This window comes from Macrobrachium nipponense, chromosome 1 (assembly GCF_015104395.2).
Source record: "Macrobrachium nipponense isolate FS-2020 chromosome 1, ASM1510439v2, whole genome shotgun sequence".
In the NCBI taxonomy this organism is placed as follows: domain Eukaryota; kingdom Metazoa; phylum Arthropoda; class Malacostraca; order Decapoda; family Palaemonidae; genus Macrobrachium; species Macrobrachium nipponense.
The window spans coordinates 83,231,432-83,259,244 of record NC_087200.1 but is presented as its reverse complement, the minus strand read 5'-3'; the positions used below and the strand labels follow the sequence as shown (position 1 = coordinate 83,259,244).

Here is a 27,813-nt window from a genome sequence, read left to right as displayed (position 1 = left end):
ATAGCATATATATATATATATATATATATATATATTATATTATATATATATGTGTGTGTGTGTGTGTGTGTGTGTGTGTGTGTGTGTGTAAGTCTACCATGGCTGCGATGCTCTATCGTCTGGTACCTACAAGCTACATTATTCACTAATCAGCCTACGGAGACGCGCCTACATTTTCTAAGCAATCATCGTCTCCGCTTCTATCACAGCCATTTAGTGGATCCAGAAGAGGTTAGCTTAGGTTTGTTCAAGATCAGTTTCGAAATTTGGGTGTGGAAAACATGAAATTATTTTCAAGAAGATTCTATGGTTAGTTTTTTAAGATATGGCGTCCCGCTTTCGTCAGGGAAGGTCCCGGTACTTGGTTACAGTTCGGGAGTATGCCTCGTTAGCGAAGTGAGTGTTATATCCATTAGACCAGGAAACCTTAATTAGGTTGCCAGCATGGGGTTAACTACTACTACTCTACACATATGGTGACACACTTCCCCCACCAAGGTAAACGAAATAAAAGTTATTAATGGAAGAGAGCAAGAGACGGGTTAACAATTTAACTCACCTGGAGAGCATTCTGTGCATTTTATTAAGCTGCTAGTTTTCTGCACAAGGGGTTCCTCCATGATTCATTAGTTGAAATGTAAATGTGCCAGTAACTGTTGTCTGTCTTTTCTTTGTAGCCATACCCGACAGGTAAATGCTTGAATACACACACACACACACACACACACACACACACACATATATATATAGTATATATATATATATATATATATATATATATATATATATATATATATATAATTTGTATCGGAAAAGGCCTCATACCTTCATCTTTGTCTCATTTTCAGGCTCTCGTAATAATGACGGAAGGCTGTCAGTTGGATCAAATTAAAAGTGTTGTCCATGAAATGGTAAAGTTTTATGGTTTTATTCATTGATGCAATGAAAGGTTTAAATGAATTGAATGAGTAAACAAATCAGAATTTGATCTCTTAAGCCGTGCTAATGTAAATCAGTAAATAGTGGGCAGTCGAAAGCTGAAAAACTCGAAAACTTTTATACGTTGTACAACGGACATGAAAAATTGGAATGAACGGTATGAAGAAAACAACGGAAAACTGGATTTCACGTCAAGTTTACCTTTTCTTTCGACAAATTTTTTCTTGTTATTTTATTTTCTGTGTTAATGCCGTTGGCACTAGTCGTTCAAAAACAGGTTTATTCAAAATTCTGAAATCACAGAAAACGGCAGGTTCGTAATTTTTTTTCAGAATCACATAGAAAAATATAATGGAAAAACTCACATTTTATTTTTTAAGGAAAATGGCCCTTGTTTTATCCCAAGACCTTAGAAGGAAAAAATGCTAAGCGGCTCTCTTACTCCTCACCCTTCCGTCGCTTGAAAGCCCGTTCCCCCCCCCCCCCCCCCCCCCCCCCCCCCCCCCCACCCCCCCCCCCCCCCCCCCCCCCCTCCCCACACACACACACACAAAATAAAACGAAGAGAAAAAAGGAAAACAGAAAATGTCAAGTTTTATGTCTGTTGTCTATTTGCTTTTTTCTTTGTTGTGTCTGAGGAACATCCGGATTTTCCTCTTTACTCCGTGCCATTGTTATCTAAGAAGTGCTTGGCGACTTGTTTGTCTTCTTCTTCTTCTTCTTCTTCTTCTTCTTCTTCTTCTTCTCATTTGGCATGTTGCAATCGCTTACGTCAATAGGAGGCTGTTCTTTGATGGAACGCTTGAATGGGTGGGTGAATCAGTGGGACACAGCATTCTCTCTTCTCTCTCTCTCTCTCTCGTCTCTCTTCTCTCGGCTCTTGCACGTGTATATGTATGAATATGGAGGATTTCCTCTACTGCTTCCCTTGTAAAAACGGAATTTCATGCTAGCTCTTTATGTTTTTGTCTGATGATGCCTTTTGCTCCTCGCATTATTACAGAAAGAGGTTTTACAATCTGTTTTTAACTTAATCTTCTTCATTTTTGTCTGATGCTCTTGTAGCTTCTCTTGACAATACATTGCCATAACCATATATATATATATATATATATATATATATATATATATATATATATATATATATATATGTATATATATATATATACATACATTACAAAATACATACATCTATAAGACATACATACATACAAATACACATACATACATACATACATATCACATATATATACATACATACATATCACATATATATACATACATACAGGTAACATGTTTAATGGTCAGATACAGTTTACCGAGAAACCCAAACTGTTTGATGCTGTCCGCAGAAGCAGTGAGATACCAATTATTGGGTGGGTCTATGCGGCTCTTTCAGCAGTTCTTTGGTCAGTTCACCAAAAGATCAATATGGGAACGAGTGCTAGTGATGCCGTACCTTTCGCTGTTAGTTGTAATCTTTCTTCAAGGACTGTAATAGGAAAGCTGCTCTATTGCAGCGTTTTTGTAAACATTATTTCACATATCCGTCATCATCTTTAAGCCTGGTGGCCTGAAGCTCTGTTACCAGCAATCCAGACCAACGAGGCTGAAACGGCCACCAGGTGTTTTAGTGCCGGCGAGTCTAACGTTCTGTTAATAGGAACTTTAAAGCCTAAGAGTCTACAGCATTTTTACCAAGAATTTAGATGCCAGGAAGTCTAAAGCTCCATCACCAGAAACTTGACTGCCAGTGAGTCTAAAGCTCTGTTATCTGTCCCTGTTATTTGCAGAAAAAGTCCAGCGAGTAAAAGCTTTATTAACATCGGCTAATCCAAAGATAAACCTTGATAGAATTGACTTGTACTTAATCTATCCCAAATGACTAAAAACGCTCTGGAGACTAATGAAACAAAAAGTTGAACGAACTTTTCAATAATTATGAATGAAAGGGAAAATAAATCAAGTTTCGCCTCGTTATCTCTCTTTCTTCCTTTTCTGTATTTATTTTTCTAGTCTTCTCTCTTGATTGGAATTGATTGTATTTTACTATTAGACTGGATGAATTAGATGTTGCTCAAGTCAACTACGCTACCGAAAAACCTGGTTAGGTATGAACACAATTACTTAACCCTCCCTTGCTGAATATGGTTGCCCATGAAACAGACTACTACACACGTTGCTATGTGGCAACTTATTTGCCAAGCTACTAACATTAATATTTAAATTATATATATATTATTTGAGCTGGTCCAGGGAAGAAGGAAATTTACTACCGCTCCCCCAATCAGATTGGTTGCTGTGACAGAAGCTAGATTGATTTAATATGCATTATTTGAAGTGCCATTGGTGCTCTTTTTGGTTGATGTTAATGAGAGCACCAAAGTTCGAATTCATCCGCTGTTGAAGGTAGCTTATGCAAGCTTTAAATTGTGCGACATATGTTCTTTTTGTGTGACATCAGCGACGTGAATTTAGTTCATTTTACATAACCGACCCAGTGGGAAGAAATATAGACATGCCTTCAGCCAGCCGCAAAAGTAAAGGAAAAGATACTGTGCGTCAAGATAAGTTAGTAAAGTCTTCCCAAACCTCTTTATCCCTTTTTTTAAGTTTCCGCTCGCGAGCTAAGGAGGCAAAACCGTTCAAACTCCTCGGAGGCTGACCATATCTCTCCAGAATTCCTAAAGGAAATTTTGCTATCCACGCAGAGGTGGAGAGAGAGAGAGAATTTTTTTAATGCCTCTGTTCTCTTCAGTTTGCAGTTTATTATTGTCTCCGCTGACGTTGTTGGAAAGGGATTATGTTTTCCTTAATTTTTATTTGTTGTCTTTTTTTATGTTAACATATTTTCAAAAGGTTCCAGGTGGATTTCAGTTCATTTTAGCCGGTCTGTTTTTATGGGCTAAGAAAGAATTGAGTGAATATGGTGAATTCTGAATTCGATTCAGTTTTACTTTATTTAATTGTTTGTTGTTGATATTTAACCCAGTGGTTAGGTCATTTTAGCATTCTCTCCACCAATAAGACTTCGTGCAGATCCGGTCCGCTAACCAGAACCATTAAATGTGATAATTATTCCTGTGCGTGTTGATGACATTTACAGGTAAACTGCATTGAAATTAACCATCATGTGTAAATGATGTTTATCAATCAAGAGAATTTTTCCAGGTGTATGAAATTGAATGCCTAGTCACAGCATTTTTTTGCTAGGAAAATGTATACGTATATATAAGGGACATAGTATATTTAAGCTTATTAAAATTCCCGTCATGATAATAATAGACTTCCTTTCTGTACAATCTTGTTGTTCATTAAACAAAATTGAGAGAGAGAGAGAGAGAGAGAGAGAATGCTTAATTAGGAGGCAATTTGACTGCTAGTTCTGTTGGTTTGAAATGATTTCTCTTCCGATTGTTTGCCTAATTAATGCATCATTTTTTTTACCTCGTGCGACAAGTATTAATAATTTACTCTGACGCCGTCTGGCTGGCTGTGTGTAAAACTACCCGTCAAATTAGATTGTTTCCATCTCTGATTGGTTGATTCATCGAACTTCCGTTGCAGCAAGTGTGGTCATTGACGCCGTTTTTCAATAGCCTGTTCCGTTGTGGGATGCTCAAAATTTTTCACGTTTGAGTGTTTAAATACTATGGATTTTACTTATATGGATTTGTATATTGATCTTTGCGCATTTTAGACCTTAGGAACTAATTATATAAATTTTTTTTGGCCTAGTGTTGTTGAACATTTGACTGAAATTGATGTAACATTTTCATACAACTTTCCACCTCTCTTCTCGAAAAGATTTAATTCTATCCTTTATCTTGAAAGCACGGCGGAGAGATGTAACTTCTCTATCGTCATTATTTTCGTCTCCTTCTAATATGAAGGACTTCTTGTGATCCTCAACCTTCTTTCTAGATTCCATAAGGCAAGATGGCTCAAAAGGCTTTTGACAATGTCTGGCCTTAGGAACCTGGATTAGGGAAAGGTTCCGGAGAAGTGGTAGAAAGGAATGATTGATCCTTTGCAAAGGTGAGAAGATGTAAGAAGCATAGTGGTTTAACATTACTTTTACCGGAGGAGGTATCTGGTAGGAATTTAAAAGGGTAAGTGAATGAGATAGAATGATTAATATGGGAACGATTGCGTAGTTTTACAAAAGGAAGAGCGTGTGGATCCAGTTTTTATTTTGGAAATTATGTGGGAAGTTTGAAAGTAAGGAAAAAGGCCCTCAAAAATGGTTATGATAGACTTTATAATGAAGCAGTGAGGAGGGTTCTGGGGATGTAAGGTGTAGGATGTTATTCATAGAAAACGATGAAAGGTTTTTAGGGCCAAAGAAAAGTTTGTCAAAAGATGTGCAGGGGGAAGTTTCTAGTTTGGAGTAAAATGAGTGTGAGACAAGACAAGACTATGTGACTACTACACGGCAATCTCATATCTTTTGGGAAGGAGTGAATTGAGAAGTCAGAGAATGGAAATTAAATATGCCGAGCAGTACATATTCACTTCTGCGTAAGATGATGGGTCATGATGAAGGGTCGAGTGTCTGATGTTACCACTTGATGGTGTTGGCTTTGGGAAGTGAAGAGAAACTGCAGTGATTATTGACATAGTTCGAAAGTGTTTTGCAACACTGGGTTAATGTTCAGAATAAAACTCATTCTGTTTTACACCATCTCTCTTCCACAGGAACATCTTATGCTTCCCAATCAAAGAGGACGGCCAGGTGATCGGTGTGGCGGAGCTATGCAACAAGACCACCGGCCTCCACTTCACGCGCTTCGACGAAGAAATCGCCACCGCCTTCAGCATCTACTGCGGTATCTCCATCAACAATTCCCTCCTCTACAAGAAGGTCTTCGATACCCAAGTCCGGTCGAAGCTTTCCAACGAGCTCATGATGTTCCACATGAAGGTAAGTGATTGATTTACGCATTGTTCGTAATGAGGTCCGGCTGCTTCATATACGATACGCACTCAGAGGTCAAATAGGTGCTGTTCTCTGCTGGTGCCTTAATGTAATGTATCACGCTCATTTCTGTGTTCGTTTTCGGTTTACTGAATTAATATTTGTTTGTGGTTGACTTCCGAATGTATGAACTTGAAATTGAATACTCTAGAGATTACCGGAAACTTACGATGTTACCCCAAGAATGGTTACATTTCAACGCTTCTCATGACCCTGGTGGCTATTAATAATATAGATTCAATGTGTTGTGGATAAGAGTTTATGGGATTTTGGTGTAATTGCAAATAATATAAAAATCTAAAATGACGTCGTTGTATCTAATAATTCCTGCTATAGAGAATTACTTTGACACTTACCATATATATTATATATATATATATATATATAGATAATATTATTCTAATATATATATATTAATATATATATATATCTATATATATATATATATATATAATATGATCGTGTTAGGTGTTTTATCTTGCAACATATACGCTTTCCAGTAATAAACAAGTGTGAAGAACTTTTGTAATAGCAGTGTGATTATTTGTGTGTGTTCTATGCTGTACATATTACGATAGCTTAATAAATGTATACCTGTGTGTGTATGTGTATTTTTGTTCGTGGATGTGTTATTTTTTATCTTGATGCTTTATTCATGGACGAAGACTGCTTATATTTCCAAAGGGAGGTGAATAATGGTTATAAAGTCTTTTCTGTATTTTTAGTAATGGCGAAAGTCTTCGCTTTATATTCCATAATCGTATGTCAGCATTCTTGTCGTAATTACTCTCTGAGAGAGACACTGGAAAAATGATAACAAAACTTCAGGTCTTCAAAACGCAATAGACTTTTCAAGAGCACCGTGTTACTGTGGAAATAGAAAGGACGAGAATCGTTGTAGTTTTGCTTTTCTATTGATACATTCAGTATGTTGTCTAAAGCGGCAGTTACGGAAGAAACGGCAGATAAAACCTCACACCTTTCAGTTTCATCCCTCATAAGATTTATTTAAGACTATTTGAGATGTAATTAATGATAATAATTATGTAGCAGAAAGTTCATAGATACCTAGTTAAACCTTTGATGGTTTAACTTGAAGCTTTGCGAATTATCCCCTTTAGGGCGTCCTACTCGTGTATTTACGAGAGTACCTGTCACGACAAATATGACATCGTACTTAAAATACGTCGAGTACAGTATATCGCTATATATTTTATTGTTTATGGGTTTATGGTGATTAAACCTGTAGTTTGTTACCAACAGACTAGCTGAGTTGCATTTTGAAAAATTCCAAATTATGAGAGACTGCTGAATATTTCCAATAGCTGGAATGTTGACGTCTGCATAATGCGATTCATAGAAACACTCATTTAATTTCATCAATGCTCAACAGTTTTCTATTTCGCAATTTAGAACCATAATAAATAAATAAAAGTTGCCTGATGATGTTGCATCGGTCTCCCTGGGAAACCAACATTTAAGTGACTGAAGTATGATGTAGAGAAAATCCTCTCTCTCTCTCTCTCTCTCTCTCTCTCTCTCTCTCTCTCTCTCTCTCTCTCTGTAATGATATATATATATATATATATATATATATATATATAATATATATATATTTACACAAAGGTCGTTCAACATTTTATTCGCTCTACCTCGGAAATCGAAGGGGAATTATAATTAAACAGCATACTTAGCTTAATTTTTGTACATAAAATGTCACGGTAATGTGATGAAAATTAATATATATATACATATATATATATAATATATATTATATATATATATATATATATATATATATATATGTATATACATATATATATTTATTTATTTATGTATGTACGCATCAAATAATAAAAAAATGAATACGTAATTATTCAGATTTAAATGTTAAAGACAGACACGGAATGATTAATTCCTTTCTCATGGTTTTATTTTCCAAAACAGGGTCATATTAGATGAAAATGGTGGAGTGTAAAGCTAATCATTCAAGTTAGTGTATATATCTTGGGTATAAAATGTTCGCAACAAACGTAGACCAGAGAATCAGTTGAATATTATAGTTACCCCAGTTTATGGAAAAAGAAAATGGGTCCACTTATGCACGGCTCCAAAGAAAACGGTCATGGATGTATTATTTACGCAGAATTTTGGTCGAATATTACTGGATATTTTAATTTAACTGTACATTATGCGAAGAAATCCTCTTTTTGTCGTCTTTTTATGCAGTGCGACCAGATATCAAGAGTGGCCGCATAATCGTAAGTTAAAAGATAACGCTAATTCACAGAGAACCGGTAAGAATGACAATAATGATGAATGAATCTTTAGATAAAGCAGGATTTTCTTTCATTGCTTATTATTTTTTTAAGAGAAACGTTTACCGAGTAATTGTACTTTATAATCAGTAATTACACAAGTATCAAAATCTAGTTTTCACTTCTTCATTTTATAACCGAATCTTTGGTTTTAACTTCTCAACATAAACGTTTCCGCATTCACGGCCAGCTTCTGGTTAATTTTCTCTCCAAGTGCTAAATTATCGTTCATGAAGAGAGAGAGAGAGAGAGAGAGAGAGAGAGAGAGAGAGAGAGAGAGAGAGAGAATTGTCCTGATTTTAATTTGTTGTCTAATTAACCTGTGAGGACACGAGAGGGAGAGACAGGTATCTGGGTACTGATGCTTTATTGCGGTTGGTTAAGGTTAAGCTGGCCTTATGACAGCACGGGCTCTTGGTCATAGAGCAGCCTGTAGTGCTTTATTGCCCGAGACCGTGGTATACAAGAACAGATGCTGACGTACATGTCGTAACTGGGTTGGGTCGACAGAGGCCCGAGATCGGCAATTTGTGTTTCTCTACATACATATAAATGATAATATGTGTGTATACATCATATTTACATTGGCGGAAAGGCAAGAGAATTCTATATAAAATGGACTTAGCAAGTCGTTGTAATGAAATAAAAAACATTGAAAGGCGTTGTCTGTACAAACCGTATAATAATAGCAAGTGCGATCTACCAATGGTGTTTAGTATAATTCTTTACTCCATTCATGTTTGTTCTCACAATTTGGAAAGTAGAGTTTTGAATGACCCTTATTCCTTTGTATGGTAAGTGTCGCATAAGCCATCTACGTAGTGTGCTTGTAGCCTAGGGCCTTAGGAGAAAAAATGAATAAGGAACCAGTAGGAGGAAGAATGTTCTGCACATCATTAGGCAGCGATAGACCTTTCAACCTCTTGAAGGCGGATGCGTTTTATAATGACATCTTCTGTACAGATATTGTTACAATTGTTACTGGTATTTTTATGTTAATCCGTAGGGGATAATGCGTCTGTATGCACCTTTTCTTAACCTTTTGCTTTACCCCCATTCTTGCTTCCTTGTTTTCCATTTTGCTGTCCACACTTTTACTACGCATTACTTCATAGTATAAGTATTTGGTGTTTCCTCCCAGTTTCATCTACAGATCCTTATGCTGCCTTCTATTTATTTTCTGGATATCTCTGTCTTGCTGTCCAACTGCTTCAGCTCCCCCTTCTTTCTGTCTTAAACGGTGATTGACTGAAATTGCCATTGCTTGGTTTTATAACTTAATGTCATGGTTTGTTCATTTATGTTTTCATGAAATATTTAACGTTGCTACTTAAGAAGTTCGGTTCTGGGAGCACATTCATATCTCCTTGCTTATGCTTAGCGTACTTTGCATTAGTGGTGTCATTTTCGGATTAGAATTGGTCGAATTCTGTTTAGTAATGGCATGTGCATGTGAATCTGTCAATCATTAAACTTCTGTCATGGCGTTTTGCGAGCGAATTATTCTGTGAAATGTAGGAAATAATTGTATTTAAAGTTATGAAAGTATTTGCTCTGCTTGGTATCAAGGGAATTTAGAATGAAATTCCCAGTGACAAAGGTTGATTGGACTAAACTGCCGTACATTACTCATTGGAAGAACTTATGTTAGTTCTGGAGATCAGTGGCGATCATTTCTCAGCTTAGACTCTCCATTTCATTCCTGATAATCTGTCTGTAGTGATGATCAATTTTAGTCTTAAATTTCCCAGCGTAAGCGGCCTGCCTCAAGAAATCCTTCCAATGTTGGCTTGGGTTGAATTTCCCACAGGAGGGAATAAAATGCCTTTTATGTCCTGCTTCGGAATGCGTGTAGCGGTCGAAGAGGGTATTTCGCGAGCAATTGGATTAGAAGGAAATTGCAACAGTATCATGTGAGATCTCTACAGTAATACAGTATCTAAAAGCAAATCCTACGGTTTTGTGAAGCTCGAAGGATATTTGCCTTTCGATTGTGTACGCTTACACGCACACGCACATAGTATATGTATACATACACTCATTATATATAGTATATATATATATATATATATATATATATATATATGTGTGTGTGTGTGTGTGTGTGTGTGTATTATATATACATGCATGCATGCACACACACACACATATAAGTACACGTGTGTATGTCATTAAATGGTGTGGTATGGTGCGTTTAGCACTAGATAAAAACTGAATAATCATTTGTTCGTTTTCAAAACATTTATTTTCCTTGTCAAAAGGAAGACATCATACAGCATTCTTTTGTGTCTCACAACTGTTTTGCATTTCATCGTTGCAAAATGGAAGGGAATTGAAAATTTTATCTAATTTTCAAGTTACATTCGCATCTGTCAATCATTTCAGCAACATAATATGCCCATTAAAATGTAGTTTGCTTTGCTTTGGTTTCAACCGATGTTAGTTAAACGGGTGTTGATGAATACCAACTTTCGGGGAGATATAGTTGCTCTTTTATATGCTCAATAGATGATATTATCTAAACCTGCTTGTTATCGTAGACGGGTTTTTATACATGGATTTCAGTGGGTTCTCCTGTCCGTCGAACAGGGTTTTAGGCGCAAGTTCATAAGATTTTTACTCAACTCTGTAAGCTAGTTGTAGAGTAAAGAGTTGAAGATCATCTGTTATTTTATGTACTGTTGTGATAGGTTTTATTTCGTACCTTATCCTCAGAAGATGCCATTTTTTCCAAATCCAATATATCTTTTTATGACAAAGAGCAGCAAAAAACAAGAAAATATGAAAAGAAAGGAAGAAGGGTCGGGCTCTCTCTCTCTCTCTCTCTCTCTCTCTCTCTCTCTCTCTCTTTGTGTTTGTGTGTGTTTTTTTTGTGTGTATGAGAGCATTCTTCTTAATATCTCGTAATTCTTCTCGAAGGGCTGAATGTAAAGAGGAGATTTCTAAACTTTATCGTGAACTATGGTATCTGGGCAGCCAAAGTACTTCCAGGTCATTTAACCACTATTCAGACATTTCAACTCGCGTACAGTAAGTGTTACTGACAATAAAATGGAAGAAATTCTTAATATGCAACTAACCTTGTATAATTACTGTTCGTTTTTGCAAGAACATTCTGTTTTTAATATTGTTCATTGGGAAGTCAGGCTTTTGAAGCAAATCTTTAACTAATAACATTTATCTGTTTTTAGATACTTTTTACGTGAGTTTCAGAGCGCTAAAGTCACCGAACGACCCAATTGTTTTCATCGTAAGGTGGCTGACGTATAAAACGCTCTTAAGACTCTCTTGATGTAACTGTGAATCATGTAAAACAGAAGTATTTAATTGCTGATTGGACACGTGAAGGAACAGAACATAGATGGAAATGAAGATATCTCCCATACAAAGCCTGAAAACATTTCGTTTACTGAACTTTTAGCATCTGCGAGGTGAACTTCTACCAAGGCTGGAACTTTAGAGAAAGTGTCATTTATAAGTATATATGTGTAATTTTTGTTTGCGTCCCGTGATAGTACACGTCAGCACGAACCTATTTAAATGATACCACCAATGTGATCGCTTTCTTCTTTCTTCCTTTGCCTTCCTGCTTTCTCTCTTTTTAGCGATGCATAATAATTAAAATAGAGGGATTGCTACCCTGGCCATCTGACGTCAGAGCGGATATCGATTTCATCACTAATATCTCTCTCTCTCTCTCTCTCTCTCTCTCTCTCTCTCTCTCTCTCTCTCTCTCTCTCTCTCTCTCTCTCTCTCTCTCTCTCTCTCTCCGAAAAGGAGAGACAAACGGCGCATTTTTCTAAATTCCAGGATGCTTTGTGGAATTAAGCATTTATTTTCTGATGTATAACATCGAAACGGGTAGTGCCTCGACTAGGTAATCTTTTCTCTCTCTCTCTCTCTCTCTCTCTCTCTCTCTCTCTCTGGGCGGGTATAGCCCTAAATATCTAATTTTTATTCTTTCTGTACGTGTGGACATTTGTGTTAATCCAAATTTATCTTTCTATTTGTTTATACATTTCAGTGTATTGATCTTCCGAAAGTAAGGAGGATGTGGACCAATCTCATTCATTCTTATTCAGAACCCTCCTTCCCCCTTCCCCCTTCCCCTTCCCCCCCACTAACCTCTCAGATTTAAACGACACAGCGATGGGACAAATCTCTTAATGTTCAATTGATGTTATATTTTTAGAAAACTTCTATCCTTGTCATTTCTAGTTTAAGTTGCTTTCATGGTGGTCCGCTGTGACATTTTCTCCACCACGACCTTTCAAGTGCTCTCTCAAAGTTTTGTGTATTATGAAGTACCTCGACGATCTTCGGAAAAGGTTAACTTAGTAAATTTGTTTTAAAAACAATACATGATACATACATGAAAGGGGTAGGGGGTGTAGCAAAAGGCAAGACTTAACATGCTTGTACAGACGGCCAACGAAGAATTGGTGTAGTTTCTTAATTCATTGTTCGTTATGGAAATATTGCCACATGCAGATGCCAGATTATTTACTTAACGATAAATAATATTTCTTTTCAAAGGTGCTATACTTGAAATGAATTACATTAAATTTGAGTAGACTTATTCAACTTATCAAAGATAATTATTTTGCAAAGTAAGGAAGATATACACCGATGGGTTCACGAATTCTAATTTTATTCTCAACTCTAGCTTCTCGACGGCATAAACATTTTGAAGTTGGCTTTGCTGCCGCTCGAGTCTTGACCCAACGTATCGATAAATAATCCATTAAGGCGTCAACATTCTTTAATAGTGATGTTTAATTAAACAAATTTTGTCCTTTGAACACTAAAATAATTTTCATGACACATTTAGTGGGCCAAATTTGACTTCTGATCTTCAAACATGATTAGCCTAGGTCTATTTTCAGCAGTATACTCTCTCGGATACGTAATGTGAATGAATATTTAAATCGACAATATCCATATTAACCTGATTTATTTGATTATTCCAATTATTCTTTTTTTATTGGCCCTGTCTCTTTTTTTCTTATCCTTTTCATAATTGCTTAACAGACTTAGCTATTCAAAGTCAAAAAGAAATCATAAAAAAATCAAACGAATATAATTCAGTCTTATTTTTTATCGAATTCCTTGCATATCATCCTGTTCTATCTGGCCACATTGGAAAGCTGTGGGAGTCAAAACTGAAGAATACACTAAGAAAGGCTTACTTTCATAAAAGCTTTCTTGGGTTGATCTTTCTTTAGCTATTCATTTCTTCTAAATAGGAATGGATTAAAATTAGTTTCACATATATGGCTAGACCTACTTCCATAAGCGTATTGTAAGTGGCTGAAAGAATAAGAATATGAAAGGTAACGTTCTCGTTTAAGTCTATTTCAGATTTTTAAAAATAAAAACCTACTGCTTTAATCAGGGGTTGCTCTTTGACAGCCAACAATCATACAGGGTGTAACACGAGTGTATGCAAATTTTTTGGGGAATGAAAGGTAAAATATCCTTGAACAGAAAATATTCATTAGACGCATATCAAAGATTTCAAGTGCATTTTTGAAAATCTCTTCCTCTCTATCTAAACTATTCATCAGACACCAGTCATAGGCGTAGAGCTAGTCATGATTCCTGGTTCAGCATAGGGCAGGGGATAGATATTAAATGCTAGTTCAGGTTTTTGCGAATTTCATTCAAATGATATTGTACCAATATTGTGTCTCTTGTTTTTAATAGATGCATCCGGAAGTACAGATGAGCGTCTGCTCTCTCTCTCTCTCTCTCTCTCTCTCTCTCTCTCTCTCTCTCTCTCTCTCTCTCTCTCTTTCTCTCTCTCTCTCTATCTCTTCTGTATTATTTATTTATTATATATGTATATATATATATATATATATATATATATATATATATATATATATACATATATATATATATTATATATATATATATATATATGTGTGTGTGTGTGTGTGTGTGTGTGTGTGTGTGTGTGTGTGTGTGTTCATATAAAGTTTAGAATTGAATCGAAAGAGAGGCAGTGTGGAGCACTGAGCTGTATGCCAAACAAATTGAGGGTTTGGGGCCGATTAAAAGTTTTAATGATGGAAGCAAAAAGTGTGGAATATCTTATAATTAGCAGAGTTTAAAAGTCTATGCAAGATGAGAACATTCAGATTAAATGCGAGCAAGATTAAAGCTGTGATGTCAAATGGAGAAAGATCGTGATGTCAAATGTAGACAAGAAAGATTAAGATATGTATTTGGGAAAAAACTTAATGGACTATGTTAGGATGAGAATAAGTAAAGCAAGTAAGGAAGAAGGGTATACGAGAAAAACTGGGAAGAGGCTCGAAGTGTATGCGATAGACAGTGGGAGAATGTATGAAGGGACTGTTTTGCCAATTCTCCTGTATGGAATTAAAGTGGCTGACTTGATTCGAATGAAAGAAATATGTGAAACATTGAGATGAACTGATTGTGTTGTATGATCGGTCTACAAAGCAGAGAATGCTTTGGAAGTTTTCTACCCTGGGTGTTCAGCCACGATTCAGCTGTGGAAGAATGAATGCGTTTTCAAGAGCCACCCCTTGTTTTATGAGATGGCATGATGTTGGGGAGAATTATAAACACACCCCCACAAATTCAATTCATTTTCAGTTTTTTTTTTCTTTTTAGAATAGTTTTGACAAAGCTTTGCGCAGTTCGACATGAATTTCAGTTTCCTGGTATCACTTAAGAAAGCTCTAGGTACATGTGTACTTTTTAGACCATCAACCCTATCATGGAGTCCTTGATCCCTCATCGACCCCTAGGGATTTGAACAAAATAAATTAATGATAATTACGTAGTTGTAGAGTTTCCAAGTACATTAGTACGGGAAACTACATATGAAACCCAACTTTCAATATACAGCAGTATGGGAAACTGCGTAATAAACTTTGTGAAACTGTTGAGTGCCATTCTGCATAACATTTTCAATCACATCTTTAATTACTGGCAGTATATATATATATATATATATATATAATCTATATATATATATATATATATATATATATATATATATATATATATATAGTGTGTGTCTGTGGATGACGGTAGAAGCTTGTATATTAATAGTATAGTGCAAAAAAACATGTTATGGAAACGTGATAGGCCAGTCAGTTGGCATATCGAAAATATTGACTTTTGCATTCCGAAAATACAGTGACCATATTTAAGGGTAGGTAACAACCAAATATCGAGAATATATCCAGACAAGAAAAGAAGAATACAACATCACTATTAAAGTTGATAAGATGCTCAAAATGGAAGGCTCTACGACCTTAGAAAAATTCAATTTTTGTGAAAGTGTTACCAAGGAAATTCCAATTTTCTTTTCCATCGCCTAAGTGGTTCCTCTAGATATTTTTTTTTTTTTAGCACCGTTTCTCTCTAACACCTCGTTTCATATTCTGGCGGATATGATAGGATGAAGGTCATATCATTTTTCCTTTTCTTCTGTTCCTCTTTGAGGTGAAATGCTTTGCTTTAAGAATATATAAATTCTTATGGATGAATTCATGTTGACTTTAAAAAAGTAGATTATTCTGTATCGAGAAAGTTTTTGTCGTGATGAAATTTCCTATTAATTTTGTTTCCAAGAATAAATCCACCTTGACATTTCGACGTATGTAATTGGCGATGAATTAGGAATCTCGTGTAAACTCGCTATGACCAGCCAAGCTGGCAAAAACATCAAGATGGGTTTATTTTTACCGGATAAACGACGCTGCTATACGGAATCGACACAACTCTCTTCGTTTTCGGTCGCTCATGCACGCGTGAATTTCCCAAAATTTACTCACTCTTCTAATTTAGACTGATAGCTTCAACTAGTGTCCCACGCATTTGCCGGCTTAATTCATATATCCCTCTAAATGTGTAGGTTTCCCGGTGTCAACTAACTTTCCTTTTGGTATAAGGAAAGATGACGTTTCGTAATTAAGTTGAAAGTATCTACGATATTTTGGGGGAAGAACAGTTTCTAGTTGAAGTGGAATCATTCCTCTCTGAAATGCTTCACTAAATATTGTCTTCTATCGAAGACTGAAGGTGTAAGTGTGATTATTAATCATTCTTATTAGGAGCCGAGTGGCATGTGCAAAGACCCATTAATTCTGTGTAGAGAGCTCCGCGCAAATGTTTTATGGTTACAACCTTTCAAAAGAGAGACTGATCAACAGAGTCATGCAGTATGAACCCAACAGATGTTCATTTAGTGCAATTATCCTCTTCACCTGACGGAATTACTGAATTACGCCAGCAGTTGCCTATAAAATCGCCATGCCCAAACCAAAAGGTGTCAGGACATATTCGAAATACGTCCGTTTCATTTTTAAACCCGCTGACATGGAAACGCCCCCGTGTGTTCGTGTACCTCAGCCAGGTGCACTCATTCAGAGCCATGGAGTTAATATTCGTGCTAATTATGCAGGGCCAGTGAATGAGCGAACCAATTCCAACTATATTTTTCGAGAAATACTTCCATTTGCTTTCTATTAAACGTGCAATCCTTAAAATATCGTAGCACCATATATTTTTTAAATTATTAATTGAAGACTAATTACGAGCTATGCTGTTCTCTGATGTAAAGTTTTGACATTCGTATGGGTTGGTAAAAAAGCCCAATAAATTACAACCAATGAAAGGGAAATTATTTTAAGGCTTCGATATGCAATCAGCCTGATTTTCCGCTCGCTTAAAGAGAGTGGTGGTATTAGTGAAGGGCTCTTTAGCGATCCCAAAATTACGACTGAACATTGTGCTACGTGCTGGTTTTTATCGGGTTGTAGTTCGATTTCTGATTTTATTCCTTAGTGAAAAAACTTTTGACTCTAATAAGTAGCATATGGGGAAAATATTAATAGCATCAAATTAGTTATTACCCCGTTTATGATTGGAATAATAAAACTTTTATTGACGACTTTTTTCAGACATTTTAAATTTAAGTTTCATCTTGTAAAATGTGACCACATAGCACAATTACGTGTTGCCTTTGGACAAGGGCCCTTGCTGTCTTAAGACCGTCTTAATCTAAACCAATCAACAGTTTCTTAACCATATTTCAGATTTAGCGGATAGAACACTTCTCTTTCGCATCTTCTTTTATATGATTAATCGTATCGCATACAAAAATATGTTTTACTTTATTAAACATGGTTTACTTATTATTACTTTAGTCTTGAATGTTGTTTTTGTGCGTTTTGCAAGGCAAATCTACCTCTTACTTTTTTTCTTATGTAAAATGACATTGATTGAATGATCATGGTGTTGCTGATTTATGCGTTATGTCACAGATTTCCGTTTTGATAGTTTTCCACAGATCATATGTACGAATTGATAAATGATGCCAGGTTAGGTTCATTTTCTTATGAGTCCTTAACAGATGCACTATTTCCCTTTCCTATTCCCATTGCATTTCAAACGACTCTCAGTCTTTCACTTAAGCAATACTAATAAGAAGGATAACGAAATAACTTCTGAATACCTGACATAAGCTTCCATAGTTAAGAACTACTCCACCAAGGGATTGCCACAAAGAAACTTGTTCATTTTCGTGGAGTGCCCTAAAACTCCACAACTCGAATCACCTTGTACTTTTGTTTTAGCTCGTAACAAAGTTTTAATAGGGGCTCGTAACATAGCTTTGACTGGAGTTACAATGCTTCCCTGGTTTTTTAAGGTCTAATTCGGCCTTATCCCGAAAAAAAGCCAGCGTACTTCACAGTATCCGTCGGTAAATATATTTTTCTTGGAGAGTATCCTACGGTGTAAATACATAAAAATGAGGAAATACTGCATCTGTTCTGAAGGCCTAGCGTATAATCGTTGCATTCCCTGTATCCACCCAGTTTATATTACCTCCTTATATTTGTCCAGTTCCGTGTTCACTTGTGTTTTGTATTATATTTAACTTGCCTTCCTACAGCTCTGGTTTTTGGCCTTCCTACAGCTCTGGATTTTGAATGATGTGCTAACGAAACCTTAAGAAAACTCTTTCTAAGAATGGTGATGTTTACTCTCATTAGACTTCGATTGTCGATGTACGAGACTCACTGTGGCATTATTGGGGCATTACCGCAGCTCATTGTTTGCCTGATGCACTTTTAATGTGGAACCCTCACGTTATCAAATTAACGTCCCTCTGAGCAATACAGTATGAATGGGATTAGTTAATTGTTTTTGTTTTTTTAATTTCGTAAGGGTAGAAATACTTTGCTGCATTTGAATCAATATTTCTTTTAGAGACTTTTGCCATTGGCACCGTCTCGTAACTCGAATTTATATTGCTTTTAATATAATGCCTGGTACATTGCCACATATTTTGATAATTATTATTATTATTATTATTATTATTATTATTATTATTATTATTATTATTATTATTATTATTATTATTATTATTATTATTACGCTCTCACCGAGCATGGCAATCCATTTTTTATAGCATATAATATTGTTCTTCATTATAAAACGTCATCATTAGCATTTTATCCTAATATCCCAGTCTAGTGGACAATGGTCATTTACATTATTTTTCTCTGAGTGATGTCCTTCTGAGACAAAAGTAGGTTCTTCTTATACAAATGTTTTCTTTGCTGACGGTAGAAGTAACACGACCGCTTCTTTAGGGGAAACCGGGGCTAGTTGTTACAATTTACTATTTTTACCTCTAATTCAATATCAAATGAAGGAAACTTTAACAAATGTATGCTGTGGAATGTTTATGATATGTGTTATCATAATCATATATGAAAAAGGTTGTATACATTTTAATTCTTGGAATACAGTAGAAAATGGCTGAAAAACTTTTCGTATACAACTTGTGGGGGATGTTGTTACAGACCATGGGGTATATTGTTGCAAAATATGAAAAGACAGGTCACATACATAATGAGCATTTTCAATGGCCCAATATTTACATTTGATGCATTGCACCCATTGCTCCCCGAGGCTGAATTTGACCATTCACCACCATATGCAAGACACCTATAATCTTCTGTACGTTCTATTCTTATTTCTACCAGGCTTCAGAAACCCATTGTTGTTCACATTCCTTTTACGGGTTTTACTCTTGCGCCTTTTCCCCCGTGAATCCTCATTGCGCTTCTGTAGTTCCACCTTCTCAGGTGTGTCTGTTACTATTGCTGCTGTGTGGCGTTCTCTTTTGTTGCGTCTTGGAATCTCTCTTGGCTGGCCTTTTTAAGTGGTCGCAATTCCTCTGGGGTTTTGATTTCTCCTGTAGGTCTTTGGTCTGTCTTTATAGAAGGAAGTGATTGGTATATTGAAGGTCTATCTAAACCATCTTTGCTTGTGCTTGTAACAGGGTCTGGAATCATTTCCAAAGGCTTGTTATGTGCTGGGGAGTTGCATCAGTAGGCTGTAATGGGTTTTCATCACGTGCTTTGGTTTCATTACCCATTTCTGTGTCTTCTACAACTACAGGTGTATCCTGTAGATATTCTTTTGGATGATCAGTTATAACTATATAGCATGGGGGTCAGGTTGCTACTGATTGTAACAACTAGCCTTGAGCGATTTTTTTTTCTCATAAATTTGTCTATTCATTTGAATTATGAGAAAATGAATTCTAATCACATAAGAAGCGTAAAGAAACATATTTTAAAAAATCACATTATTTCTCATGAACATGATTCATTAAGGTCTTTGAAGATAATACGAAAGGTCAGAATTTTTACTCTGGTATCCGAAACAGTGTTTTGCTTGTTGCTTCTCAGCCGAGTGATCAACTTGTTTAGCACTCATCGAGGATAAGGCTGATACTGACGTCTAAATGTATCAAGAATCTCGGCGCCAACAATTTCTAAATGATGAAGATATTGACAGTGTATCAACCTACCCCTGTATGCAACTACCCCCGGTCTCCCCTACTTTGAGGACTGAAAAAGCTGCCACTCATAGATATCCGTGAGGGGGAGTTTCTCTTTTCTAATGACTGTGTTACGGTTTATTTAAATGAAGATATTCATCTCTCAAGATTTCAATCAAGAATTAATCTTCCTCATGTCGGGATTCTCTTCGACGGAGTTTAACGATTAGCTACGAAATTGTGCGAACTTATTTGAAGCGGCTTTTAGCTTCGTTTTTCGTTATACTCTGGAAATTAGGAACGATTCTGAAAAATTTGTGTGACCTTTCACGTTCTCATAAACTTTTAATAAGAAAATGCAATGAATGATGACACAGCGCTGCGAATGACGGTTATTAATGCTGCCTTAAGTCTCATCAGCATTGTTTTTTTACCTGTTATCTTTCAACAACCTTCGTAATTATCAGTTCCTAATTTCAGTTCTTTGTCTGTGGTCGTCTGAAAGATGTAGGTTTTTGTGTACTTACTGTGTGAAACTAGAAATGCCTAGCATTGGAATTTAGGCTGTTACGATGGCACTAAACCATTTAAATTTTTTCTTAAATCCTCTAATGAAATGTGTATCATAAATTCAGTTATAAGGATTTTTTCATATTTTGTAAAGATTTCTGTATCTCAGAAGCTCTGAAAAATATGGAGATCGCGACCTAAAGTACCTCAATCAAACTAGTAATGAAATGTTATGAATCGTATCCGTAGAGTTTAAAATAGGCCATCCCCTATCGATAATTATTTTAGCGACTTGGTTCCTTTGATAATTGTTACCTTTAACTTTGAAAATCCTTGGTTTCCATTTAGTATTTAGAATTCCCTAGCATTGTCCAGTAGTATTTTATACCAATTATATCCTTTCATTTATTGCGTTTTAGAGCACAGCATCATTTCCAATGCCATCACTACTATTGTCGATTTGTCACGGAATCTGACATTAAAAAAAAGGCAGTTATTTTCGAAACTCCTTGAATCTGTTTACCGGTTAAGAGCAATAAGATACCTCTGCTCTTGCAATCAGTATATTTAAAAAGGGTGGGAGTTGACTTTTTATCTTTCAGCTCCATACTTCAGCCACCTGACACCTTTAACTTCACACAGTCAGTTCTGCCAAAGAGGAAATAACAGTGAGTGAGGGCGATGTTTCGCTAACGGTCTTGGGATCGACCGAGAAGTCACTTCTATTATACAAATTCATGCCTACACGTATAGAGGTCTGTGTGTTTTCCCTGTTAGGCTAATGACTGAGTATTGAAGCGCAAATATATATATATATATATATATATATATATATATATATATAATATATACCTATATATAGAAATATATAGTTTTTAGTTATAAAATAAAAAACGTACGTTTCCTTGTGTACGCATAAACATATGATATACACAAACCAGTCATAAATAACTTGCGCATAAGGGCATGCACAGTTTATATTACAAACACATACATTCATGTATGTACAATATATAGCAATATACTGTTTATGCACGCACGCACATACACACCCGTATATATATATATATATATATATATATATATATATATATACTACATATAATATATACACATATCTATATAAATGATATATATATATATATATATATATATGTGTGTGTGTGTGTGTGTGTGTGTGTGTGTGTGTGTGTGGGTATGTGTGTGCGCGTTCATAAGCAGCACATCGCTATATTTTATACATACATGAATGTAAGTGTGTTAGTAATATAAACTGTGTATGTATGCCTTTATGCGCTACTTATTTATGATTAGTTTGTGTATTTCATGTGCCCGTGCGTTCATAGTTAATAAGGAAATATACGTTTTATAATGAAACATTAAGCATCAACCAAAACGAGAGGAGGCAACAGATACAGGGAAAGAGTGAAGGAAAGAACGGAGATAACAGGTAGTGGCGTATCACATTAATAACTTATCCCGTGACCTGGCTCTTGTCGCCTGGATCCTACGCCGGTAAATAATTCAGTCCCGCAGCCTGTTGTTCACCATCGGCCTTTTGACCTTATTTAACATCCGAACAGCTTCATCAGCGAACGTCACACCTGGAAGGTCACTGTCTCCAGTTCTTCCGAGATGTTTATTGTTGTGAAATAGGCTTAGGAGACCACCGAGTCATCTTAATTGAGAGATGAAATATTCAACAAGGTGAATTTTAAGATACACAGGTAGGAGGGAAAGAGACCAAAGAGAGTGGATGAAAAATACAAGGCAGAAAGCAATGCTCATGGTGGCCGAATAAAATGAAATGAAATGAAATGAAATGAAATGAAGTGATAATAATAATAATAGTAATCTGAAGAATTAGCTCTTTTTTTGTGATCTGCCTCATATGAAATGAGAAGTTGTATTCTATGGTAAATGTTTTTCTGTGGTTTATATCGATTTGCAAAATGTCCAAGAAGTGGATAATAATTTATGAAAGTTTTTAAGGTTTGGCATTTTAGTATAATAGACGATTTCAATACATTTTCCGTTTTATTTAAGATATAAAACTCTTGATAGAGACATCTCTAATATATATGGTAATTCCTTACCTTTTTGATATTACTCGTTATATTCCGTGAGTTATCACAATGGTTGCTGCCGATGCATTTAATGGCCTCTTGCTGCATTTCAAGAAACCCATTGTCGTAACAGCAGGTGTGCGAAAGGATACAGAAACAGGTCAGAATTCCTTAACAATTGCCTCAGTTACTGACGAAATCTCACTTATTTTTCAGACTGTCAAAACATTCTTTTGTCAGTTGCGTGTATGATAGGTCGCTTCAGAAAAGCTATGTTATGATTTTTTCTTTCCATCGAATGGGTGGCTACAGGTGATGATGCCTTTTTGCCTACTTGGAAGGTGTTTGTCTCTATATATCAACAGGATTACACGAAAACTACAGAGTAGATATGCACGACGGTTTTGTAGACTCTATTTGTTAATTTCAATGTGAGTGCGAGTTTAGATATCACCGTCTTCGGTATTATTGGTGTCACTGATATGTATCAAGATTTAATACGGGGGTCAGTTTTTCGGTTTTTATGGGAGAGCACGTCAATTTTAAGGAGAATTTGGGCAGTTACTTTGCTGGCTGCATCAGTAAAAGTTTTATTGCACTGGTTTACATTTGCGGATGTTATTCATATTAGTATTTTCATTTGTGTGCTCTGCGGATGTTATGGTCGACTGGTCTCGCGCATGGACCAGGTATGCTAAACTTGTGGATGGCTCTCTTCCTATATATGTATATATATATATATATATATATATATATATATATATATATATATATATATATATATATATATATATATATATCAGTAAGGACACCAAGGCCAAAACCCGGAACAGCATTTTGTATCAACTTTATTGGGACATGTTTCGAGTAGTACTATCACTCGTTATCAACCTACAAAATTAAAATGAATGACATTATAGTTCCTTGCCAATCAAATTTACAATAATAAAATGATATGTATAAAAATTATAAGAGTACGTTAAAAGATAGCTAATACTTAAAAAAATTATAATTAAAAATTGCTAAATGAAACAATTGAGTAGATAAAATAAAATGAAGCAGAATGCAAATTTAAGTCATTTTATTATTGTGAATTTGATTGCAAGAACTATAATGTCATTCATTTTACTTTTGTAGGTTGATAACGAGTGATAGTACTACTCGAAACATGTCCCAATAAAGTTGTACAAATGCTGTTCCGGGTTTTTGGCCTTCGTGTCCTTACTGATATGTAGATGGCGCTTCCCTGCTGGTGTTTCAATTGCTATATATATATATATATATATATAAATATCTATATATATATATATATATATATATATAATATATATATATAGATATATATATATATATAATAATTCTATTATATATATATATATATCTATATAAATTATATTTATATAGATATATTATATAATATTATTATATCTATATCATATATATATATATATATATATTATATATAATAGATAATAGATATAATATATATCTAGATATATATATATACATCTAATATATATATATTATATATATATATAGATATATCTATATATATATTATATATATACATATATATATATATATATATAATATATATATATATATATCTATATATATATTATATATATCAGATATCTATATGTATATAATATATATATATATAGATATATCTATATATATATATATATATATATATATATTATATATATATATATATATATATATATATATCTATATATAATTAAGGTATATATATATATATATATATATATATTATATATCTATATATCTTATATATATTATATATATTATATACATCGATGAGTCCAGATATCTAGCGGCAAATGCATATACTACTTGATCACAAAAGACAATGATTTAGTTTTTTCCAGGAAGTGAATTGATTTAAAAACTACATAAAAGAATGAGGTAATTAACTTGTCAATAAACTCTGAATAAATATAGCCAATACTGAAGATTTCCTTGTCGCGGCACATACACACGCTTTAAAATACTAGCCTGTTAGCAAGGTCTGCGTACTGTAATAGGAAAATTAATGGCCGCTGATTTTCAAATTCGGCACTGTAGTACGTTTCAGAGGATTTTAGTTCCGCTTACTTTATGTTAAAATATACACACAAAATACACAAATACCCACGCAAGCATATACATTTCCGGGGACCATGGCCCAACCTATTCTTTAGCATTTATGATAATTAAGACTTATTCTTTAGATCATACTATTTTATTCCAGGGGATTTCCTGTGGATGGGGGGGGGGGGGGGGGGGGGTAGCGCCGTCAGTGCGGTGCACTGCAGACATTACTTATGGTTCTTTGTAGCGTCTCTTCCGACCTCGCTTCAACCAATTCATTCCTTTTACTGTACCACCCTTCATATTCCCTCTCTTCCACCTGGCTATCCACCCTCTCTTAACAATTGTTTCATAGTGCAACTGCGAGGTTTTCCTCGTGTTACATCTTTCAACAATTTCTATTCTCTCAATTTCCCTCCCATATATTTATTCCATTCTATTCCATTCCATTCCATTCCAAGTGCCCTTGATTCGTCTTTTATCTCACGATCCTACTTAATCCTCTCGACCTCACATTTACGTGGGCAGACTTTACAATACTCTAACTTCGTGGACCTAACAAAATACGAAATTCCTGAATTTCGAAAGCTTATTGAGATTAATATCTATAGATTCCAACATATTCTCTTCACTAGGATCCTTAGTCATCATGTCAGGGCGACTTCTGGTCTCTTCTAACCATGTTGACCTTAAGTATCTACGCAGTGAAATTACAGTTCTCAATAATCAATCGTGCTATGAAATGTCACAGTTAAGCCTACCAGGGTCGGTGTAAGGTCTCCATTTCTAAATGTATCGAATGACACTTCATTTTATTTTTAATATTTTTCTTGTTGGTGCCATGGCTAAGTGGTGCATTGGTTAGAACACGTATGCTAGATGCGTGGATGGCTCCCACCCTGTGCACACTGATCTGCAAAGTTATAAAAATATTAATCATACATATTTATGTTTTATGTATAAGTATATACATATATATGCACATACATTTGTGTGCTTGTGCGTGCGTGCGTATTAGACTGAATATCTTAAATAGTAGCCATCAACTAACTACAGAAATTTGCTGACTACGTTCACCTGAATTATTTGTTTATTATAACAGCCACAATAACAACTCAACATCTTGATTCCTCCAAGCGTTTTGAAGGCATTTTCCTCTGAAGGTATTAATAACAGTGGGAAACGAATAATCTCATAATCTGACTCTGGTCCTGCCTTTGAATCTCTACTACACACACTCTATGAGTAAGGTGAGCTCACCATTCTGTGTATTGCAGGTTTTCAGTGGAAATCATAGGCGTCATAGGGTGTCAAGAGGTTAAGAGGTTATTTTAGCTATTAAGATTTTTTGGTTGTATTATACACCATTTTCTCCGCAGTGCGTTTTATAATGAAAGAAAAACTTGAGTGTAGTAAATTATGTATTAAAGTTATGCTGTCCAAAATTAGTACACATCCCGACCATGAATCTTAATAACTATGGCTAACATTTAAAAACATTGCGTGTTTATTTATCAAAATGGGTACGTGTATTATACCCGAATAAAGAATATGAAAATCGTAAATGTGTGTGAGAGAGAGAGAGAGAGAGAGAGAGAGAGAGAGAGAGAGAGAGAGAGAGAGAGAGAGAAATGTATCTCCGGTGTTTCTTTAAATAACCCAGAATTATGAGAATGTTTTTAGTACTGGCAGAAGAATTCTATTCAATTTTACGTTAGACCATTAAAAGGAGAAAGTTTCTTTGAAGCGAAGTTAGTTGCTGTTGGTGAAGTTTTGAATTCCTTCATTTCTATAGAGACATTGACATGAAAAGAACGAAGACTTGGACCGAAAAAGAGATTAAAGCGCCATGTATGAAGCTGGCAATTCTCTAATGAAAAGAAACATGGTCATCTCGGAGTAATAGCTGAGCAATACGCAAAATGGAACTGTGATGGATTAGGTCGACTGTAGTGTTTTATTGTAATGAGGAAATGCATAGCAATTAGCTAACTGCTTCTAATGGAAGGGATACAGAACCTACACCTGTAATCATCGAATGTTATCTCTTGACCGGCATTGAACGAACGATTTCGTTTTGGAACGTTCATGATTAACAAACACCGAAATAGTTTTAAAAAGTTATGAATAATAATCTGACGAAGAATTTAGAGGAAAACATAACCTATTTAAGCATAATCTATTTAAACAAAATTATTCGAAAGTGGATTCATCGGAAAGTTTGACCTTGAATGTCATTTATGGTGTTTGGTTTCTTCTTCGTCTTATTGTTCGTCTTGTCATGATTACCATTGCCATTAGTCCAAACAGAATTGCACTTACCCCGCTGTTGCAATTGCCTGAAGAGCTCCAAGTACTCATTACGAAGTTCGCATGAGAGTTTGGGACTCCATCAAGGAGACGGATATAACGAGTATCTTTTTTTTTTTCTCTTTCTTATATTCCTTATTTCATTTGTTGCCTCGTTTGCTTTCTTACGATTTGTTCTTTGATTTTCACTTCCTGTTTCAGTGAAGGACATCAAATACTAAAAGCTAAGTAAAGTAATCCTGTTTCCTCAAATAAAGAAAGATTCCCTTTTGGTTTATCATGATTTGTAGGCAGCAGTCTCATTAGAAGCAAATTCCTTTGTAAATGAGCTCATATAAGAATGAAATGATATCTACTGAATATTTTTATTTCTGCTGAATTATTGCCGTGATCATGAGAGCCTTGAGGTTTGGCAAATCTCGATTTAAGATTATTATCTAATTTAGACAAGTACGCTAAATTAAATTTTGTTAAATTTAACGTACAAAAGAGAAGTATATATACTCTATTCTATACTGCCTGCACAAGGATAATGATAAACATTCTCATATATTATGTAATATATATATATATATATATATATATATATATATATATATATATATATATATATATATATATAAAGTATATATTCTCTGCGAAGTATTCCATACCCTAAATCAAAAAGCCATTGGTTTATCTCGCCGCTTCTGTTGTCTTTGAATCTTACTACGCCTGTGCTTTCAAGAGGAGGCTTATCAATGCAGTCTCTCCCTG

The 27,813-nt window shown here is 35.1% G+C and overlaps 1 protein-coding gene across 8 annotated transcripts in view; it reads left to right on the top strand.

Annotated features, from left to right (window-relative positions):
* LOC135219418 (cGMP-dependent 3',5'-cyclic phosphodiesterase-like) overlaps window positions 1–27,813 on the top strand; it is a 690,625-nt gene that overhangs the window by 503,717 nt on the left and 159,095 nt on the right. For all 8 annotated transcript variants that reach the window (XM_064256178.1, XM_064256181.1, XM_064256182.1 and 5 more), the window contains one exon: window positions 5,638–5,863. In XM_064256178.1, coding sequence (XP_064112248.1) covers window positions 5,638–5,863 — 226 coding nt within the window. The remainder of the gene's footprint in view (window positions 1–5,637; window positions 5,864–27,813) is intronic.